Below are 20,727 nucleotides of genomic sequence, written 5' to 3' on the forward strand. Positions count from 1 at the left end.
ATACACACATCCACGGGTTGCCACTCACATGACCCCAAAAGGGGCTGGGGACCAACTGCAACTGAGGTACACACCCCTAGCAGGAATCGAACCCAGGTCTCTCTGGACTGCAGGCCAAAGCTCTAACCGCTGAGCCAAACCAGCCCCAAGCTGGTGCTTAGATCTTTATGGGAGTATCTTATTTAATCACCAGAACAACACTTCTGCGGTTGAAGTTGTTACCTGGTTTCCTAGGCGAAGAAACCAGAACACTGAGAAATTAAGTAGATCACCCAGGATGTGAGGGACAGACCCAGGCTCTGGAATCGGTCAAACCTGGGTCCTAATCCCAGGTCCATGCCTCACTCACCACGTGACCTTGGCAGGTCATGTTCTCAGCCTGTCTCCTCACCTGGAAGCGGTCACGGGATTTACTTTCCAGGGAGAGGATTACATGGAAATCATGCACAGAAAAGCAACGTGTAGCATAGACAAAGTGCTTAAAAACTTCGGCTGTTATCATTTCAGACAGGAAGAAGGAAAGGAGGCAAACGACAGGTAATTTCCCCCTTTATCACAGTGGCTACTTTATTTTGAGTACAGAAAATAAAGCTATCTTTTGGACAGCTGCTCCAGTTTTGTCCAAAATAATTTATTTACCTGCCTTACAAAAAAATATGTTGGCAAGAGAAAAATAAGTCCTATAGGAGCAGGCAAGCTCTCCTTCCTTCTGGTGGCTCCCCTGGGACCTTGCCAGGGAGTGGGGAGTCAGCTGAGCCCCCCCAAGCCCAGGGTGGATCCAGGAGGAAAAGGACTGGAAGTCGAGGACTGTTCTGAGTCCTCCTTGCCGTGGGGGCCGACCCAGCGGGCACCGAGGCACTTGTAGGCAAAGGCTGTAGGCCCCCATCCCTTGGGAGGGGTGAGGGCTGTGTTTTAGGGGGACAAGGTGGGAGGGAGGGGACACCGATGGCTGTTGGGTAGGAGCCACCAGTTCAGTCGGTCTCTGAGGCAAGGCTCCTGGGCCGAGGCTGAGGGGGCATAGCTGCAGGAGTGGGGGTGCTGCGTACAGCCTCAGAGGCCCCCCCATCCTCTGTGGCTACCCCCAGGTCCACCTGCGCAGGCATGCTCAGAGAGACTGGGCTGGGGGAGGCTGGACCTGGGGAGGTCTGGCTGGGGGAGGCTGGTGAACGCCGGCTCTGGCGCCGAGCAGGCTGGGGGGGAATGGGGGGCAAAGGGGGTGGCACTGTGGGGGCCCGGAGGGTGTTGCCAACTAGACGTCGAGGCAGAGCCCGGGGGGTCACAGGACTGCCAGAGCCAGGGGGCAGGGAGGGGGCTGGAGGGGAGGAGCGGGTGCCGGAGACCTGGGGGGGTAGCATGGTGGGCCGGGCTGGTGCTTGGCGTTTGGCTGTAGAGGAAGGAAAGGGGCAGTAAGGTGTCCATATTGCCTGTGGCAAACCTACCAAGCTCAAGTCCACCTCAGGACCTTTGCACCTGCTGTTCCTTTGCAGGAACACTGCTTCCATGGCTGGCCCCTCATCACTGAAGCCTCTCTTAGTGTCTCTTCTCCCCCTCAGCTGGAGTACTCCCCCACCCTGTCACGTTTTCCAGGACTTTATGCCAAATAAAGAAATGCTGCCTGTCCCCCTGGCATTGGGTCTTGCTCACTTCCTCTCAGAAGCCCACCAGAACTACCCCACCCCAGCGCCCAGATCCCACTGCACACTTCTGATGTCCAGAGGCAGCTGAAGGGCTGGGTGGGGCCAGGAGGTCTGAACTCTGGTCCTAGCTCTGTCTCCGCCCACTGGGTCATTTGCAAAAATCACTTGCCCCTGGGGCTGCAGTTTCCTCATCAGGAAGATGGGATGATCGCCTCAGCCTCCTAGGGCTGATGTGAGGACTATCAGGTGATGGCTGTGACAGTCCTTTAACTTGTGCTTAAAGGAGCAAATGCCTCACTTGACCTAGCCAGAAAAGGTGGCCAGACGCCTGCCTCTTGCAGGAAGACTCCTGTGCCAGCCGCCAGCTCCTGCTGGTCTGGCTCTATGCTGTACACCCAGGTGGAAAGCGCTAGAGCCTCTGGAGCTGGGTGGGGCCTCCCAAGGGTCCTAGTCATCTGGGCAGACTCTGCACCTGAACCCTAGGTCTTCTCACAAGCCTGGCTTTCAGCCAACTCAACAAGTGCATGTAGCAAAGGGTTCGGAGGGCCCAGGTCTCCTCCTGCCACCAGCACCACCACCTCCCTATCTCCCTCACTGCTCTAGAGACTCGGTCCTCCCTCTCCGCTTTTTGAGGACCCCACTGCCCCCCATGCTCACGATGGCCGAGATTTATCAAGCATTTACTGCATAAGCCAAGCAGCAGCATTTAATTCTCCAAACAGTCCTACAAGGTAGGTGCAGTTATATTCCACAGGGGAGGAAGCTGAGGCGCAGAGAGGCAAAGTCACCTACGCAGGTCACAGAGCTGGACTCTGGACCCAGAGTTTTAGGCAACAGAGTTGGCTCCTAGTCACCTGGACTCCTAGCTTCCCCTGGCTGCCTGAACACATGGGGTGGTCTGAACTGCCAACCCTGCCCACCCTCTGTCCCCCTTCTCCTCCCATGGCCAACTTACTTCTCCGAGCCATGTCCTCCGCTGGGGCAGCTGCCTCTGGGGGGCTCCTGCTGACTTTGGGGGAGGCCGGTCTGGGGGGCGCCTCGGACTCTGACCTGTGAGGGAAGAAGAGGGTCAGGTTCAAGGCTGGCCATCTCTCAGACATCTGGAATTTTGGGGAGACTCCCAGCCAACAGGTTGAGTTGGGGTCTTCCACTTTGTGGGCTCTGTCTCCAGGTTGCCTCTGCCCCCAAAACACTTCTGGCATTGGTCAGGATTTAGATCCAGAGTCCCTGCTGCTGAGTGACTGCGACAATGTCTGTGGTCCCCTAAGGGGCCAGGATTGAAGATAGGAAGCAGGGTCTCCCTTCTGCCTCAGATCTCAGCCTCCTTGTGATCTTTTTTTTTTTTTTAAATATTTTTTTCTTTATTGATTTTAGTGAGAGAGGAAAGGAGAGAGAGAGACAGAGAGCGAGATAGAAACATTGATGAGAGAGAACATCGACTGACCGCCTCTTGCATGTCCCCCACTGGGGATCGGGCCCACAACTTGGGCATGTGCCCTGACTGGGAATAGAACCAGCGACCTCCCGGTACATGGGTCGACGCTCAACCAGTGAGCCACACCGGCTGGACCTCTTTGTGATCTTTTTTTTTTTTTTTATCCTCACCCGAGGACATTTTTCCATTTTTTGTTCAGATAGAGCGGGAAAGAGAGAAAGAGAGAGAGAAACATCGATGTGAAAGGGACACATCGAGTGGCTGCCTCCCACAGGGCCAATCAGGGCCGGGGACAAACTGCAACCGAGGTACGTGCCCTTAGCGGAAATTGAACCCGGGTCTCTCTGGACCACGGGCCGACGCTCTAACCGCTGAGCCAAACTGGCCAGGGCTCTCTTTGTGATCTTTATGAGATGCTCCGGCCACTAGAAGCCAGAGAGTGGCCAAGAAGCAGAGGGGAAGGCCTCCTGGCTTCCCTCAGGTCTCTGCTCAGCTGGCTTCTCCTCAAGAGGCCGTTCCTGACCCCAGGGCTAAAGCAGTTCCCCCTCGGCCCCACCTTGCTCCGTTTTCCTCTGCAGCACGCACCCTGCCTGACGCCACATTGACCTTTTCAGGTGTACTTGCTGATTCTCTCTCCACCCCCAGAACACAAACACAAGGGCAGCATTTGTCTGTCTTGCTCATCTGCGGAAGTTCATGGTTTGGGCCCCAGCATCTGACAGTCGAGCACCTGCTGGGTCTGGGCAACATGGTCCATGAACCTTTCCAAACTTCAGGGGGTCAAAGAGAAGACTGGAAGGTGCTTACAAATCCCAAAATGACCAGCTCTCTAGTCGCTACATCCTCAGCGCCTGAAACAGTGCCTGGCACATAGCGGTGCTCAGTAAGTAGCCATACAATGAACGAGGAAACTGGTCAGAGAGGACTGTTACCTCGGAGCCTCCGCCCCACCCACTCCAAACTGGGAAACCTGGTATTTGGGATGCAGACACAATAATTACATTTCCTAAAATGTCCTTGGGAGCCCTGAGAGAGGGTGCCTCAGGCTGGGCATCTTGGGGTCAGGTCAGGTCATTCATGTCTGTGAGTCCTTACCTTTCCTTGGTGGCCACTGAGGCTGGGGTAGGGGCCGAGGCCGGGACAGAGGTGGGGGCTGGGGCCGGGGCCGGGGCCGCGGCCGCGGCTAGGGGGGCCACGGCAGTGGTTGGAAGCTCCTCAGAGGCCGGCCTGTCGCTGACCTTGTCCTGGGGGGTGGGGACTGAGAACAGGCCTGACACGCTGAAGTTGATGTCTGCAGACAGAAAGGAGCAGGCCTTAGCTTTCCGTCTCCACCAGGCTCCCCTGCTCCCCCAGTGCCAGGACCCCTCCCCACTTCTCTGACATTGTCTGGACCACAGTTGGCCATCCCACTCCCACAGGAGCCTCACGACAATCCCACAAAGCAGGCAGGATCGTCCCCGTTTTACAGAGACACAGGCTCACAGTGCAGAAGCAATCTCCCCTAGGCCTCGTGGGGAGCGCATGGGGCTGCCAGGGACTGGCGCGGATCTGGAGGGCACTGAGTTGGGCACAGAGGGCACGAAGGGCATGTCACACAGGCAGGAGCTTCACCTCCAGGGAAGAGGGTGTCTGCATTCTGTATCAGAGCCTCCACCACGCCCACCACCTGGATGGACGACACTGAGGCTGCATCCAGCTGGGCCTGGTCCCTGGGATGAAGGGAGTGAAACGAGTCACCGCTTAGCAAAGTCCTGCGGTCCCAACTCTGCCTGGCCTTATGCTGGCCCTGGGAACACACGCAGCCAACCATCACATCCAGTCCCTGTGCTCAGAAGCTCACAGCCACCACGAACGGCAAACACGTGGCTCACACACTCCACTGGTCCCTCCCTGACCCACGACAGGCGTCACCCGTCGGTCACAGCAGCCTCCTCAGTTCTTGGGTCGAGGCAGCCTCTACCAAGTCACTGCATTCAGCAAACGAGTGGCGTCGTTGCGCCTTCCACGCAAGGGAATGACGAGCCCTCGCATCCGACAGCACTTTACATACATGAAGCATCCCCCATTCATTGTCTCAGGTAAGCCCCAAGGCAAACGCCCTCAGACTGTATAATTTCTAATTTACAGATGAGGAAGTGGAGGTTGAGAGAGTGTCTCCCTAAGGCCTGTCTCTGGAAGGGTGGGCCAGAGGAGGGGCTGGAACCAGATCTCGAGCTCCCCGCCTTCCAAGCACCCCATTGCCGCCACTACCCAGAATGCTATCTCCAAAGCCCCGTGGGCCCGTGATCCCTCTGGGCTGCCCCTCATGGTGGCCTTGAGAATGGGAGCCGCTCGACCCATTCCCAGGATGAGGAAACCAAGGCCCAGGAAAAGGCCAACAGCAGATGGTTGGGGTGGGGACTACCACCTTCCCCTCCCATGGAGCCTCACCCTTCTTTCTCAGGGGGCCACAGCAGGTTGGGCCCCAGGACGATGGCGATGTTGCTGGGTGTCATCTTGTTCACCTCCTGCTCTTCAGCCAGACGTGCCAGGAACTTCATCAGGTACCTGGGGAGGCAAGGGGTGAGCTTGGGTTAGGGACAGGACATCAGCCTCAAACACCCATCGGTAACCCCGAGACCCTGGGATTTCTCTTTTTTAATCCTCACCAGAGGACATTTTTCCCCATCATCTTTAGATAGAGTGGAGGGAGGGAGAGAAGGAGGGTAAAAGAGAGAAAGAAACGTCTACATGAGAGAGACACATCAACTGGTTGCCTCCCGCACAACCCCGGCCAGGGCCAGACCGCAACCAAGGTACGTGCCCTTGGCCAGACTCGAACCTATGACTCTTTGGTCCACAGGCTGACACTCTAACCACTGAGCAAAACCGGCTACGGTGACCCTGGGGTTTCTAAAGCGTGGCCAAGAGTGCACACAGGCTGGTTAAAAAATTTTTTTAAATATGTTTTTATTGATTTTTTAGAGAGAGGAAGGGAGAGATAGAAACATTGATGTGAGAGAGAAGCTGCCTCCTGCACGCCTCCCACTGAGGATGGAGCCCACAACCCAGGCATGTGCCCTGACCGGGAATTGAACTGGGACCTCTCAGTCCATGGGACAATGCTCAGTCCACTGAGCCACACTGGTCGGGCTAAATTTTTTTAATAGTTAAATTAGCTGGCCTACTGAGTGCCACTTATGTGCCAGGCACTGAGCTAAGTTGAGGATCTGGACTGCCACGCTCTGCATTTTCTAGTGTAGGCACAGGGAGGCCAGTTCACCTGCTCAGGGCCACACAGTGGCAGAGGGGGCATTTGAAGCCAGGAGATGTGGCTTCACAGGTTCAAGGTATATTTAGTTCAATGTCTAGTATTAAAAAATATGACTAGCCCTGGCCGGTTTGGCTCAGCGGTTAGAGCGTCGGCCTGCGGTCCGGAGAGACCCGGGTTCAGTTCCCGCTAAGGGCATGTACTTCGGTTGCAGTTTATCCCCGGCCCTGGTTGGTCGTGCGGGTGGCAGCCACTCGATGTGTCCCTTCACATCGATGTTTCTGTCTCTCTCTCCCTTCCTCTCTCTCCCTCCCACTCTATCAGTACAAAAAATGGAAAAATATCCTCGGGTGAGGATAAAAAAAAAAAAAATAAAAAAAATAAAAATAAAAAATATGACTAGTGCCCAACCAGTGTGGCTCAGTGGTTGAGCATCGACCCATGCACCAAGAGGTCGCCGGTTCGATTCCCGGTCAGGACACATGCCCAGGTTGTGGGCCTGATCCCCAGTGGGGGGCATGCAGGAGGTGGCCAGTCAGTGTTCTCTCTCATCGATGTTTCTATCTCTTTCTTCCTCTCCCTTCCTCTCTTTCTAAAATCAATAAAGAAAAAAATTTTTTTTAAAGTTTCGAACCTGCCCTGGCCAGTTTTGCTCAGCGGTTGGAGCACTGGCCCGTGGACCAGAGAGTCCCGGGTTCGGTTTCCGCTAAGGGCACATGCCTTGGTTGCAGTTTGTCCCCGGTCCTGGTTAGGGGTCATGTGGGTGGCAACCACTCAATGTGTCTCTCTCACACTGATGTTTCTCTCTCTCTCTCTCCAGCTCTGTCTGAAGATAAATGCAAAAATGTCCTCTGGTGAGGGGAAAAAAAAAAAGTTTCTAACTTAAAAAAAAAACTAGCACAGCGCTCACTTCGGCAGCACACATACTAAAATTGGAACGACACAGAGATTAGCATGGGCCCCGTGCAAGGGTGACATGCAAATCTGTGAAGTGTTCCATATTTAAAACAAAAAAAATAATAAAAATATGACTAGTACATTGCCTTGGCCGGTTTGTTCAGCTGTTAGAGCATCAGCCCTCAGACCAGAGAGTCGTGGGTTTGAATCTTGGTCAAGGGCACGTACCTCAGTTGCAGGTTCGATCCCCGGCCCTGGTCGGGGTTGTGCAGGAGGCAACAAATTGATGTGTCTCTCTCACGTTGATGTTTCTCTCCGTCTCTTTCCCTCCCTCCTTCCCACTCTAAGAAAATCATTGGAAAAAAATATCATCAGGTGAGAATTAACAAGCAAAATGTGACTAGTACCTCTTAGCTGTGTTTCCAGAAATACTGCTCAGGACAACGAGGCAGGACTCAGACCAGGCTGGAGTCCCAGCAGGGCCTGGCTGTGAGGAGGCCCGGGCCGGCCTGGCACTCACCTGAGGTTACTGAAGTTCTCCTGAGGCAGGCGGCCGCACACCTCCTGGAGGGCCTCTAGCCGGGCTCCAGGCTCCTTCAGGCTGGGGAAGGGGACAGACCTGGTAAGCTGGCCCAGGGTGGCACCTCCATAGCCTCCTCTTCCCCAGGACCCCTACCCTCAACCTCACCTGGCTGCCCTCATCCAATCGTCATAGAGGTCAAAGGTCATCAGGGGCTCCGGCAGCTCCCGCAGATAGGACTTGAGGGCACCTGAAGTGGCGGTGTGAGCTCAGACATAGCCCAGGCCTCCACCTTCCCCCAGCACCCAGCCCTCTCCGCCTGCTAGGAGCCTCAGACCCTCGTTCACACTAACATGTTGAGGTCTATCACTGCTTGAGCCATGGGTCCTTTAGACAAAATGATGAAGGCTAGTGATCTTGTTCTCAGAAAAGCATCCATCCATTTTAGGGGCTCAGCACAAACCCCACTTTAAGGACCCCTATGTCTCTTCAGCAGATGATCAGGCTTTAAGCCGAACTACCATGGGATCATTTCAGGCAGCTGTGGTGGAGATCTGGGGGACGGCCCCTGCCCAGGGCTCCCCGGAGCAGGCACCTGCCACGGCGTGGGGGTCAGAGCAGAACTCCTGCAGGCTGCGGGGGTCCGAGGCCATCGTCTGCTTGAGGCGCTTCAGCACTGATGCCCCAGCGGCGAGACGGAAAAGGCCCTGGGTGCGAGAGGGACCAGGTGGGGTCACGGAGGGGTGTGGGGCAGGACACCCTGGCTGGAACACCCTGCCTCACTCGTGGCTGGAGGCAGGTGGCTGGCCCTCACTGGCCTGTGTCCCCACAGCCTCGCAGGCAGCAAGGACACCAGTATCCACTGACCCTCTCCGCTGGCAACGTCTTGGATTCTGAGCAAAGGGGAGGTCTGGGAGGGGCTGGGCAACGTCGTGGGAGCGGCGGCTGGTTAGGAGCGGAAGGGAGGAAGGAGGCCCTGCAGGATGCGGGGAGCCTCCGTCTCTGAGCGGTTCTGCCTCTTCAGGGTCTGTCCCCAGGAGAGGAGCCGATGGGCAAGCGACACTGAGGTGCAAAGGACGAATGAGGGCAGGTGCAGCAGCTGGACTGTACCTGAGTCTCTGGTGGCACCGCCACCTTCTCGTGTGCCACTGGGCACGCTTACCTCTTGACCTCCATCTCCCCTTGTAAAACGGAGCCACTGAGGGCTCCTCAAAGGGCCGCTGGGACAATTCAATTCCTCAACGGAAGGGCTTACAGCCAGGCCCACGGGAGCTTCACCAAGTGGGAGGTGGCATGACCTCAGCACAGGCCAGGCCTTCTCCCGGGACCTGTGCTCTAAGGGTGGGCTTGCGGGCACGGCGTGCGCAGCACAGGGGAGTTTGGGACAGACCGGGGGCCCAATGCTCCCTCCCCACGTGCCGCAGTGGGTCCCACCTCCTCCTTCACGCCCTCGGAAAGCAGCATCAGGACGCAGGCCTCGATGGGCAGAGCGATGTCCCGGCCCAGCTCCTGCAGGTGAACTCCCAGTGACACCCCATACACCCTGGAGAAGGGGGCGGCCATCATCGAAGGGGAGGGGTCTGCAGGGACAAGACAGATGAGCGGCCCCAGGGTCCTCCCACCCACGGACAGTCAGGGGCACCCCCTGGACATCCTCAAGGGACTACTGCTTTGGCTAATGGGGCCACCTCCCACCCGACCATCCACCCACACATCCTGAACTCATCCACACACCCCTCGAATCTGCTCACTTTCACTGCTTTTACCCCTTCACCCCGGTCCAGGCCACCACTTCCCTCTGCCTCCTAGAAGGTCTCCTGACTCCAGGCCTGCCTGCCCCGTTCCAGTCTCCACACAGCAGCCAGAGCAGTCTCTACCACACATCTGGTTGAGCCCTCCCCTGCTCAGAACTCATCTGTGGCTCCCTATTGCCTTTCAGGATGGAGTGCAAGCTTCTTTTTTTTTTTATCCTCACCAGAGGACATTTTTCCACTTTTTGATCAGACAGAGTGGGAGAGAAAGAGAGAGAGAGAAATATCGATATGAAAGGGACACATCAAGGGGCTGCCACCCACATGACCCAACCAGGGCCAGGGACAAACTGCAACCGAGGTACGTGCCGTTAGCAGGAACCGAACCTGGGTCTCTCTGGACTGCAGGCCGACACTCTAACCACTGAGCCAAACCAGCCAGGGCACAAGCTTCTTTTTTATTTTTATTTTTTAATTTTTTTGTGGTACGTGCCCCTAGAGGGAACCGAACCTGGGACTCTCTGGTCTGCAGACCGACGTTCAACTGTTGAGCAAAACTGGCCAGGGTACAAGGTTCTTTTTTAAATGGATTTTTAGAGAGAGGAAGAGGACAGATAAAGAGAGAGAGAGACATCAATGTGAGAGAGACACACTGATCGATTGCCTCCTGCATGTATCCTGACTGGGGATCAAGCCTGCCACCTTTTGGTGTACGGGACTACACTCTAACCAACTGAGCCACACGAGGCGGGGGTCAGGAGTGTGGGGTCAGGGCCCATCTGTGTCCCCACCTGCTTGGCTGTGGTTCTCCTTCAGCTCAGCCAGGGCTGTGTCCAGTGAGCTCAGAGACTTGCGATGATAGTCAGCCTGAATCTCCATGAGCTGTGGGGACAAGGGGACAAGGGGGAGTGAGGGCGCTGAGCCTCCCTCGGGGTCCACGAGAGCAGTCCCCTCCCTCCCACCATCTCACCCGGGGTCTCAGTGGCCTCTGGCTCTGGCGTCTACCCCTGAGCTCTGGGTGGCTGGAACCCAGTCTTGGACTCACGTTTATGAAGTAGTTGGCATATGTGTCCTCCTTGGTGGCAAAGTGGTACAGATCAGCCAAATACTCATCCTTGGGGACATAGAGGGGAGGGCTTATATCAGTGAGGCTGGGGCCCAGAGGGTAAGCTGAGGCTGAGGGGTTAGTGACTTGCCCAAGCCAAATGCAGAGGGTCCCAGTCAGCTCTCCTCTCTCTGCCAAGGTCTGCACTTGGGGACAGCCCTCAGGAAACCCCTTGAACTCTCGAGAGGCTTTTACAGCTCCTAGTCCTCACCTCCATGTCCCCACACCCTCAGCACAGTGCCTCGTGTTAGACTCCTCTCATTCATTCACTCACTTAGCAAATACACAAGATCCGGGTGAATCCCGGCTCTGCTGCTTCCTACTTATGTGGCCTTGGGCAAGTCACATCACCTTTGAGTGTCAGTGTCCTGCCCACCCTTGCCACCCCCACACATCCAGGAACCCCAAGCGCCCCTCACCTTGCACTGCTCCACCTTCCTCTTCAGCTCCTCCTCCTCCTCCTTCAGCGTCTCCACCTTGTTGGCTGTGGTGGTGTGGCTGTAACTGCCTGGGCCCCCGCCCAGGCCCGGACCACTGCCCGAGTTCTTAGCTGCCTGGCTGAGCCTGGGGATGATCCCAAGGTGGAGTGGTCACTGTCTCCATTGCAAGTCCAGAGCCAAGTGTCCCCTCCATATGCCTGACCACACAGGAATCTGGGATTTATAGACGCAAATCCCAGAACGTCACTGGGCCTGGGCCATGAGTGCTGGGGGGCGCCACCTGGTGGTAGGCTTGGTAGTCACAACCACCCAACTCCAGAGTAGGGGGTGGGGGCCTTCCCGCCACCCAGGGATCTTAGAGGATTGTTTATGGCTATCTTGGGCTTTGGGGTTCCCCCAGCTAGCATAAGCATGAGCACACACACATGCACAAAGGCACCCTCACATGTACCCTCACCCTATGTGTTCCTAAGGACCAGACGTGTGCACAAGTACACACTCTGTACTCAGGGGGCCCTGCAGTGTCCTCCTATTGTGGGAAGTGCCTTGAAGCTCTGTGGCCACCTGTTGGCTGGCCTAGGCATGAACCCCACCAGATGCTGTGGCTCTCACCTGCTCTTGAGGGTATTCCAGTCGGATACCAGCTTCTGCAGGCTTTTCCTTTGCTTGAGGATGGCTGGCAGCTCCTCCTAGGGGCAGGCGTGGGGGGGTGAGTGCGCTGGGGAGGAGGTTGGAACTAGAGACTGGGGAAGGTGGGGGCAGGGGATAGGGTCACCTCACTCAGCCTGCTGAGTGGCTGCAGGACATCCCTCTCCAAGGTCATCTCAAACTCAGCCAGGATGCGAGCCAGCTGGTTCTGAATGGCACAGCTCATCTCCAGGGCCTTCCTGTGGAAGCAGCACCCACGAGGCCCAGGCTGGCATAGCTCCTCACCCCAATCTGGAAAGACTAGGTGGGGCTCCCTTCCTTCCCATCACCTCCTGCTCCTTCTATCTCTCCTTCATCCTCGCTGAGCCCCGCACTCTCCCAGGCCTGGTTGCCCCCACTGACCCGGACTCTCTCCCCAGCCTGGTCATCCTTCCACTGTGGCTGCCCTCCCTGCCTGGGACTCCCTCCCAGCTCAGATCCCAGTTTGGCCTCTCCAGGTGAAGGCCGAGGCCTGTCCATGCTCACCCCATGCTGGAATCAGGGTCCAGCTCCTTGAAGCTCTCAGCCATTGTGGTGGACAGAGCCATGAGGGGAAGCTTCTTCTGCAGGGAGGGGCAGGGCCAGCTGTGAGCATGAGGGCCTGTGCCCATCTGCTGGGCCTCCCTTCACCTGCTCACAGTGTCCCTTGGGGGCAGAACCCCACCAAGGCACTGGGCTTGTATAGAGGAGGAGGACACCCAGGAGGGCCCAGTCACAGGTGAGTGGAGGCAGGATGATGACGAGGCATGGTGGGGGTAACCTCTCCTTGGAACCAGGTAAAGAGTTCCTGTCCCTCTGGGGTCCCCTTTCCCGCTCCCAGAAGCCATGTGATTGGGGTGGAAGGAAGGGCCAAATCCAATTACAGACTAGAAACTAAAAACAGAGGGCATGGAGTTTGCCAAGGTCACACAGTTGGAGGGAGGATGAAAGAGCTGGAAATAGGCCTCAAAGTGGGCTCCCCCCTGCCCCAGGGCACATGTAGGGGACACAGCCACTGGGAAGCTCAAACCCTCTGCCACCTATTGCTCCCCCTTGCTCCAGAGCTCTGACCACACTGGGATGTTGACTGATTCCAAAACATGCCTGACTCATTCCCACCTAGAGCTATACGAAGCACTAGCTTGGGTCAGATAGGTCAGGGTTCAAATCTCAGTTTTGCCACTTGCTAGCTTGTGTGACCTTGAGTGAGCCGTTTACCTCTGCAAGTCTCCATTTCCAAGTGCTAAAAGGCGGCCCCTCTCCCGCACTGACACATCTTAGCAACAGACTAACAGTAATCAATCCGTACGTGCCCGGCTGTTGATTACTACCAGTGAGCATCACTCAAAACCCAGCTCCAATCCCACTTCCTTCAGGAAGCCCTCACAGAATGCTCCAGTGGAGAGGACCTGCTCCATTCTAAGGGCTAACTGAACAAGGAAGTTCAGGAGCAGCCAGAGGTCTGGCCTCGGCTCAGGGGACTATTGGTACAGAGGGGGGTGGGGTCAAGAAGGGGAGGGGAAGACATAGGGCTTCATGAGTGGGGTGCCCAGGGGCCTTGGGAAAGAGCAGTCTTCATCCTCTTGGGGCCAGAGGCTCAGACTGGCAGGGAGACCCCAGCCCCAACCTCACTCCCCCATTGGACAGAGGTGTCCTAGCCAGGCCCCATCCACCCTGGGACCCCCACTCACCACCCGCTTGTCCATATCCGACCCGCTCTGGCCCTGCAGACAGGCCTGCAGCCGCTTGTGGACATTGTGGGCTGCTCGCTTGGCTGGCTCCAGCCGCTGCTCCACCTGGCCAAGGGCATCGGGTTACGGACCCTGGGAGGTTGTTGTCCCCCCTCCCCACCGCCCTGTTCTTTCCCAGAGCAGGACCCTATGGCCAACAGCTTGGGGAATGACTCAACCAAGGCCCCCAACTGGCGTCCCCGCCCGTCCCTCTGCTGACAGCCTGCATGGACCTGCCTTGCCACCCGTGGCTGGCCCAGGCATGTACCTGCTGGAGGTCCTCACCCAGGAACTCGGCAGTCTCCGGGGTGCTGGGGGGGGAGATGAAGGGAGAGAGCTTCTGCTGAGTTGGCCCAGGTTAGGAAACCCCTGCCCCGCCCCCAACAGGGCACCTGGACTCCAGGTGCTTCCAGTACCCCTCCCAGCTGGGGCCCGCCCTGGGTGGCCCGCCTGCCTCATCCCAGTCAGAGCACATTCCATGGGGATGGCAATAGGATACATGGCTTTTCCTCCTCCACCCAGGGTTGAGTCCCCAGAGAGGTGGGATGAAACCAAAGGGGAGACTGGGGGAGCCACCCAGGGCCCAGCCTCTCTCTTCTGCTGACCTGAGGAGAGGAGGCTGGGTTGGCCCCAAGAACGGGAAGTGAGTGAGCTCAGACTCTTGGGCTGTCAGTCACATAGGACTCTGGACTGTAGTGGTGGGCAGGCCCTGGGCCCCTGCCCGGGGACACAAGGTGGCCCGACGGCCCAGGCCTACACAGGCATCTGTGCCAGTGTAAGACCAGAACCAGGTCTCTGACACTCTGTCTCCTCCCCTGGGCCCAGAGATGGGAAACACCCAACGCAGGGGAAGGAGAAGAGAAGACTGGCTGGGGGAGCTCCCCAAACTTCCGGCCTGCACTCCACCAGCTCAGGGGCTGGGGGTGGGAACAGAGAGGCCTGGGGATGTTTCCACCTGAGGCTGGGAAAGCAGAAGCAAGACAGAGAAGCAGGCCTCTGGGCTGGTGGGAGGGGGGCACACAGTGGGACAGGAACACCAGGCCAGGACCCAGTCTTTTCCCCTCCCCCAAGGTCTGGGGCCCTGGCTGCCCTTCCCCCACCAGACAACCAGAGATGGATAACTGTCCCCATTGTACAGAGGGGACAAGTGAGGCCAGGGAGGAACGTTCACTCTGAGGCCCATGGAGGCAGAGAAGACTCAGCATCCTTGATCCTCCCTGCACCCCCTCTATCGGGGGTGGGGGTGCCTCCTCCCCCCAAAGCCAGCGCTTTTCCCTCTTGCTCTGTCCGGGAGGCGGGTTGACATTCAGAGGGAAGGAGGAGTGCAGAACTCTGGTTAGTCGGAGGGTGGCTGTCCAGCTGTTCCCGGCCTCCCCCACTCCTCCACCTTCCCTCGGGTCATGCGGGGGTGAGCGTGGGGCTGGAAGGGACCGGGTGGACACTCACCGTCCCAAGCTGCCCGTGTGGGCCAGCTGCCGCATGCGATGCAGTTGCCTCTTCATCATCTTGGGGGCAGGCTGGCGGCTGCGGGGTCACGGTGGGGGTCGAGGGCCCGCAGCCCCCGGCCCAGCTGCCTGTGCCCGCAGCGCTCTCGCTGGGGTTGGGTGGGCGGCGCTCTCCGCTTCCTGGGCCAGCGCGCTCCCGCTCGCTCGCGCTCGCTCCCGCCTCCCCGCTCCGGCTCCGCCCCCGGCCCCCAGGTCACTCCTCTCTCCAAGTTTGGGTTCCCGCTCGCCCCGTTTTCCGGGCTCCCCACGGCCCCTGGCCGTCCCGGAGAGCGTCGGTCAGCCGGCCGCCCGGCCGTCCACAGGTGTGCGCGGCTCCTCCCCACCGCCGCGCCCGGCTCCGGTGGCGGGAAGCAGGTAAGCCCACTCCTGCCACCGCGCCTGCCCCAGGTTCCTGCCCCACCCACCGCCTGGCCGCCCTGGTATAAATAGCCTTTGCACCTCTCAGAGGGGAAAGGGGGTTCCATGCTTAGGAGACAGAGGCCAGGGACAGGCCTCTCTGACCCGTGCTGGCGCGTCCGGGCCTGCCAGAGGATGCTGCCCGGGGCTCCCTCCCCAAAGGACAACCTGGCTTACTTCTCTGCTGGACGATTGGCTGGGGGCTTTGGCTTTCTGGGGCCACCTGCTGCTGTGTGCCCTTGGACAAGTCGCTGGAACTCTGGGCTTGCTGTCTCTGATGGCCTGATGGGCCAGCTGTCCTAGCCTCGTCTGGCCCACTGGGTCGACAAGATACCTCTGCTTGCTCCTCTAGATCTGTGCTCCCGCTCCCATCCCCCTCAAGGAGGATATCCACCACCCTCCAGTCCCAGAGCACTCCCGGAGCGGTTCCCTGACAGCTCTCACCCAGCCCCAGCCCCAGCCCCAGCCCCAGCCCCAGCCCCAGCCCCAGCCCTTTTCCTCCATCGGTAAAGCCCCTTCCCTTGGCCAACCTCGGTCCCTGCCCTTCTTTCTTGGAAGACAGTGATGTGGGTGCCGCTCTGCCCCTCCAAACTCAATAGTAGTCACCTCTGGTTCTGCACACAAAACAGAGCTCCGCATACAGTAGGTGCTCCGAAATGGCTTGTTAATACAAGACGAGTCTATGGGAAACAGTAGGCTCTCCTGACTCTGAGCCGCTGCACCCCTTAGGTATCAGGAGCTGGGGGGAGGGGCATAGGGCAGAGTCCGGCTACTCTTGCCGCAGGCACTGCGCTTTGCTGGAGTTTCAGTTCAGTTTGAGGATTACCTGAGCACCTACTTGTGGGAGTGGGTAGTCTGGGCGCTTCTCTAGGGCACTTCAGGCATCTCAGTGTTCCAGTGCCCAGCACGGGACCTGGCTCACAGCGGGCACTTGCTGGACTCTGGCTGCTTCTCCAGTCCCCAGAGGGATTGAGAAGGCCCCAGGGGGAGAAGGGAACCCCCTGTGATTGCTGCTTGAATCAGAGGCTCCCACCTGAGTGGAGTCCTGGCCAGAAGCTGGAGGCTCCTGGATCAAAGGCTCAGGCCAGGATGAGGAGATGCCAGGCAAGATTCTCTTGCCCACTTCCCTTCCCCCAACTGAAAGTTCACTGGACCCTTCTAGAAAGGGGACAGGGCGTGAAGAATGCTTGCATGGAAGGAGACACGAGTCCAGTGTAGACCTGGCTTCTTTTTTTGTTGTTAATCCTCACTGGAGGATTTTTTTTCTATTTACTTATTTATTGAGAGAGAGAGGAGAGAACATCTATGTGAGAGAGACACATTAATTGGTTGCCTCCTGCATGGGCCCTGACCCAGGCCGGGGATTGAGCTTGCAACCCAAGTAGGTATGTGTCCTTGACCGGACACCAAACCTGTGACCTGGGGGCCGACACTCTAACTACTGAGCCGTGCCGTCCAGGCCTAGACCTGGCTTCTTAAAATGTGGGACTGGGATTGCAATGTCTGGGTTCTACCCCTGTCCTGTCCATCTTCCTCACTGGGCAGAACCTAGAACTTTGTGGTGGCTGTTTCCCCTGTTTCTGAAATGGGCACAACCTTCGGAAACTGAAGATTCCCAAGCCAGCAGCTTGACACCAAGTTACCACCGTCCTGCCTTCTGGGAGAACTACAGGCTACCTGGTGTCAGCCCTGTGTCAGCCCCACCAGCAGCCTGGACCACACTGGGTCTGGGCTTGTCCACTTCCCCAGCTGTGCTAAAGGTCCCTGACAGTCCCTCCTAGACTTGCCCAGGCCTGAGCCCCAGCCCCAGCCTGGGGAGGGTCGGTCCCTGTGGGCTGTAGCCCCAGCTGCGTTGGAAACACCCTGAGCCGTATAATCAGGCCACGTGAGCTGCAGGCTCCCCTCCAGTCAGACTTGAGTCTCCGCAGGAAAGGCACTCGCTCTTCTCTGTCCGGCCTGGGTGGCGTTGCTGTGCCTTTGGCTAGGTGAGGGGTCCATTTTAGGGTATATTTAAGTTCAAACACACTTGGATGTTCAATCATTAAAAGGTTGGAAGCCCCAAAGGTTGGACCATAGGCTATTCCTTCAAAAGACGTTGTAACTGGAGATTTTTGGACTCAGAAGTTTCAATCAGTGGATGCCGAGATTGTAGTTTTAGAACTGCAGATGCAGAAGGGAGACCTCAGAGGTCACCAGCCAACCCCTATTCCAATCACAAGACCTTTCACACGTCACTGCAAGGGTTTGTTGACCTGCTGTGTCTCCCCTCCAGGAGGGCCTGGGTCCTAGCAATGTGCCATTGTCACAGGAGCTCAAAAAACACAGCTGACTTGAATCACAAGTGATAACTGCCTTAATGGACACTTATTTCCAACCCCAAAGATAGCAAGAACAGAGCTTAAGGGTGTGGATGGAGCCAGCCAGCTGGGCTCAGCCTCTCATTAGCTGGGTGACCTTGGGTGAGGTAGTTTACCTCTCTGAGCATCAGTGTCCTCCTTGGTAAAGGGTAACGTGGGACTAATAATAGCGTCTACCTGTTGAGAGGATCGAGTGAATATGTAAAATGCTGACCCTGTTTCTTATTCAGCCTGCAGTCAGGAACGCACAGACCCTTTACCTTCATTCCTGCCTCAGTTGTCTCTTGTGTCCTGCTGCTTTGGGACAGTGGCACTTGGCATGTGGTTTAGCACATCCCCCAGTGAGGCTGGCATTGTCCCCATTTCACGGGTGAGCAGATGGAGGTTCCTAGCTGGAGGCTGTGCCCTCCTGCTGTGCCAGAGGACAGGCCTGGAGACCCAGAAATGCTGGTCCCTGCTCCCGCCTTAGTCCCCGTGGCTGCTTGGAGGAGCAGGAGGCCTCAGTGCAGGTTGAGAAAGCGTGACAGTCTGGGAAGTGTCTGCTGGTGAAGCTAGAGCAGGATGTGGGTAGGGAGGCCAGTGGCGGGGTGAAGTGGTGGCAGCGGGGGTCAGCTGTGGGGCTGCAGGACTGAGCAAGAATATCCATTTCTACACTTTGGACATATTGCTTGTTTGTGGTCATATCAGTGCTGCTCTCTGCATGGAAGCTTCCACCCAGAGCAGTGAGGCATGTGGTATGATTTCTGGGGCTCTAAAAACTTCCTTGCTTCAAGTCAAAGTACTTCCTTGGAGCCCCGGGTGGGGCTGAGGAGTGAGGACCACAGCACAAGCTTGATGGCCCCAGAGAGCCTGTGCCCTTAACCACTAGCCGCAGAAGGCGGCAGCTGACAGAGGGCTGTGTGTGTAGGCTCAGGAGGTAGGTGGCAATGGTCTGGGCCCTAAAATGGAGACAATACAATGTCGCCGGAGGATATGCTGAAGTACACGACCATAAGTGGCCTCTACACAGTCCGAGCCTGTTTCCCATTTCACAGGCAGCTTGAGGAGGGGGAGGCTGCAGTGGCAGGTCTAGCACAGGGCCAGGCCTAGGGCTGGCCCCTGTCGCCTGCCTGGCTGTGCCTGTGCCCGGCCAGGAGGCCTGCCGGGACGGGGCGCAGAGAACAGCCGGCCAGGTTCCCCAGATGAGCAGCAGCCCGATTCTCTTGGCTGCCATGAATAGATAAGCAGTGTGCTACGGCTGCTAAAAAAAAAAAGAGCTGCTGCCTTCAGCCACACAAATAGAAGTGGAAGTGTGTCTTCAAGGTCTGGGAAGTCCCACTGCTCCTGGGGTGGTGGTGGGGGTCACCCGTCAACAGGCAGAACACACACCGTCCCCGTGCCGCCATTCCCGTCCATGGACCCCGGAGGCTCTGGGTCTCCTAACCCGTCTGAGTTGACACACGGTCTATGGGCAATGATTTCTCCAGGGAGGAGAAGCCTGGATAGACCCCAGCCCCTCACAGACACAGGCCTTGTTGGGTACCTCATGCCCCCCCACCCCAGCATGGCATGCTGAGCTGCTGGCTCACAGGTTCTATGCCAGGCTGGGCTCTGAGGACAGGGCCGTGCCTGGCATGGGGGCTGCTCAAGAGGCACTTGCAGGACAGACAGTTGGATGGACAGACTACGAACGAGGGAAGGTGGGAGGTCTGAAAGGCCGAAGGGATCTCGCTGTCCCTGTAACATCTGGGCCATTCCATACTGAGTCTGGGGTACCCTTTTGCCCAGACTCTCCAGAGGGCCTTCTAGCTCACAGGGTCCCTTCCACCGTTTAAAGCACAGAACCAAAAGGCCAGCAAGGACCTTGCTCAAAGTCGCGCAGCAAGCCAGGACCCACCAGAAGCAGTCCCAGACTCCTACCGGCAGCCCCCGCAACAACCTGCAGCCCCTCACTGGCCAGCATGAGATCGTGCTCCAGATGGTGCTTCTGGGACCCCAGGGACCTTACATGGAATAGGGCTGTTTATGCAGAAGGAAGACCTTCCAACCAGACTGCCTTTTGGAGACCATCACAAGTGTTCAAGAGTTCTGCCTGGGGGAGGGAAGCGAGCTGGGAGGGCTGTGTCCAGGGGACCCTAGAAGCCTCCAGCAGGTAGGAGCTGGAAGTGCCCTCTTGTCCCCTTGGCAGATGTGAGCTCTCCCCTGCCCTTCGGCATCACCTGGCAGAGAGGCACCCCGGGCTTGCTGAATGGAAGCTGGGGAGTTAGATGTGCTGGGCTCCGGGAGAACCAGGGGCTGGGCTGTCCTCCAGCACCTCTCAACAGAATCTAAGGAAAGGGCTTGGTGGGCAAGTGCAGACGGGGAACACTAGGTTAGACAAAGTGAAACTGGTTTCTTAAGTGCAGGACTTCCCACCATCTGCTAGGGAGCAGAAATGGCGGGCAGCCCTCCCCAGGCTGGGCTGAGCAGGAGCCCTCTCCTGCAGAGCGGTGGAGGGCTGGCTCCACACCACCGGGCAGTTCCGGGACTCACTCCCTCTCACTCGGCTCGGCTGGCTCCGCACTGGTTGGCTCTCAGCTGCAAAGCCTCTAAGCCACTCCCGGCCGGACCCCAGCCTCCCAGTTAAGAGAAAACACTAACACCAGGAAGAAGTGGCTGCGCTGGGAGTGGCAGGGGCCCCTGCAGAAACAAGCTGCAACTGGCGCCCTGCTTCCTGGGAGCAGCTCGGGGAAAGGGAGAAGCTGAGGCTCGGCTCTCCCGGCGGTGCTGCATTGCAGTTGTGTTTTGAGGGCTGAGCGGAGCAGGAGGAAGTTGTGAGCAGCCGGGCTCCTGGCAGGCCTGGAGCAAGCAGCTGCTCATTTCCAGCTGGGACAGCTCTGGGCCCGCCACAGCCCTGAGCCCTCTGGTGACTCAGCACCGGACCCGGGACCCCAAGCAGGGCCTCTTCCGGTGCAGGCTCGGGTGGTGGGGAGAGGAACCATGGTCTGTTCTCCCCACAGGCAGAGCAGTCTGCAGGGGAGCCCCGGGCCTCCCACTCTTGGGCCCTCCTGTCTCTCTTC

General features: G+C 57.8%; 1 protein-coding gene and 1 non-coding gene across 3 annotated transcripts; one reads left to right on the plus strand and one right to left on the minus strand.

Annotated features, from left to right (window-relative positions):
* Positions 1-552: 552 nt before the first annotated feature.
* SH3BP1 (SH3 domain binding protein 1) lies at positions 553-15,050 on the minus strand. Of its 2 annotated transcripts, none has more exons than XM_036252976.1 (18): positions 14,878-15,050; positions 13,700-13,742; positions 13,393-13,497; positions 12,209-12,285; positions 11,811-11,922; positions 11,648-11,724; positions 11,015-11,159; positions 10,536-10,604; positions 10,282-10,372; positions 9,174-9,319; positions 8,335-8,446; positions 7,908-7,989; positions 7,740-7,820; positions 5,503-5,619; positions 4,684-4,781; positions 4,168-4,363; positions 2,593-2,687; positions 553-728 (listed from the first exon to the last, which is right to left on the minus strand). In XM_036252976.1, the coding sequence occupies exons 1-18, from the start codon at positions 14,934-14,936 to the stop codon at positions 592-594; spliced, it is 1,842 nt and encodes a 613-aa protein (XP_036108869.1). In that variant the 5' UTR covers positions 14,937-15,050; the 3' UTR covers positions 553-591. The 2 variants fall into 2 exon arrangements, with proteins under 2 accessions (XP_036108869.1, XP_036108868.1); XM_036252975.1 differs by having other exon boundaries at positions 616-1,384.
* Positions 7,225-7,328, plus strand: LOC118624819. Its single transcript, XR_004958486.1, has one exon. It is a non-coding gene; the product is annotated as a U6 spliceosomal RNA (small nuclear RNA).
* Positions 15,051-20,727: the final 5,677 nt, after the last annotated feature.

This window comes from Molossus molossus, unplaced genomic scaffold, assembly GCF_014108415.1.
Source record: "Molossus molossus isolate mMolMol1 unplaced genomic scaffold, mMolMol1.p scaffold_m16_p_10, whole genome shotgun sequence".
Taxonomy (NCBI): domain Eukaryota; kingdom Metazoa; phylum Chordata; class Mammalia; order Chiroptera; family Molossidae; genus Molossus; species Molossus molossus.

Bases quoted from the DNA above. Each gene is read 5' to 3' on its own strand.
- SH3BP1 (XM_036252975.1), bottom strand. From the start codon at position 14,936: ATGATGAAGAGGCAACTGCATCGCATGCGGCAGCTGGCCCACACGGGC. The intron at 11,160-11,647 runs GTGAGAGCCACA...GATCATCCCCAG, and splicing joins TGGAATACCCTCAAGAGCAG to GCTCAGCCAGGCAGCTAAGA. The intron at 7,990-8,334 runs GTGCCTGCTCCG...CCGCCACTTCAG, and splicing joins TGACCCCCACGCCGTGGCAG to GTGCCCTCAAGTCCTATCTG.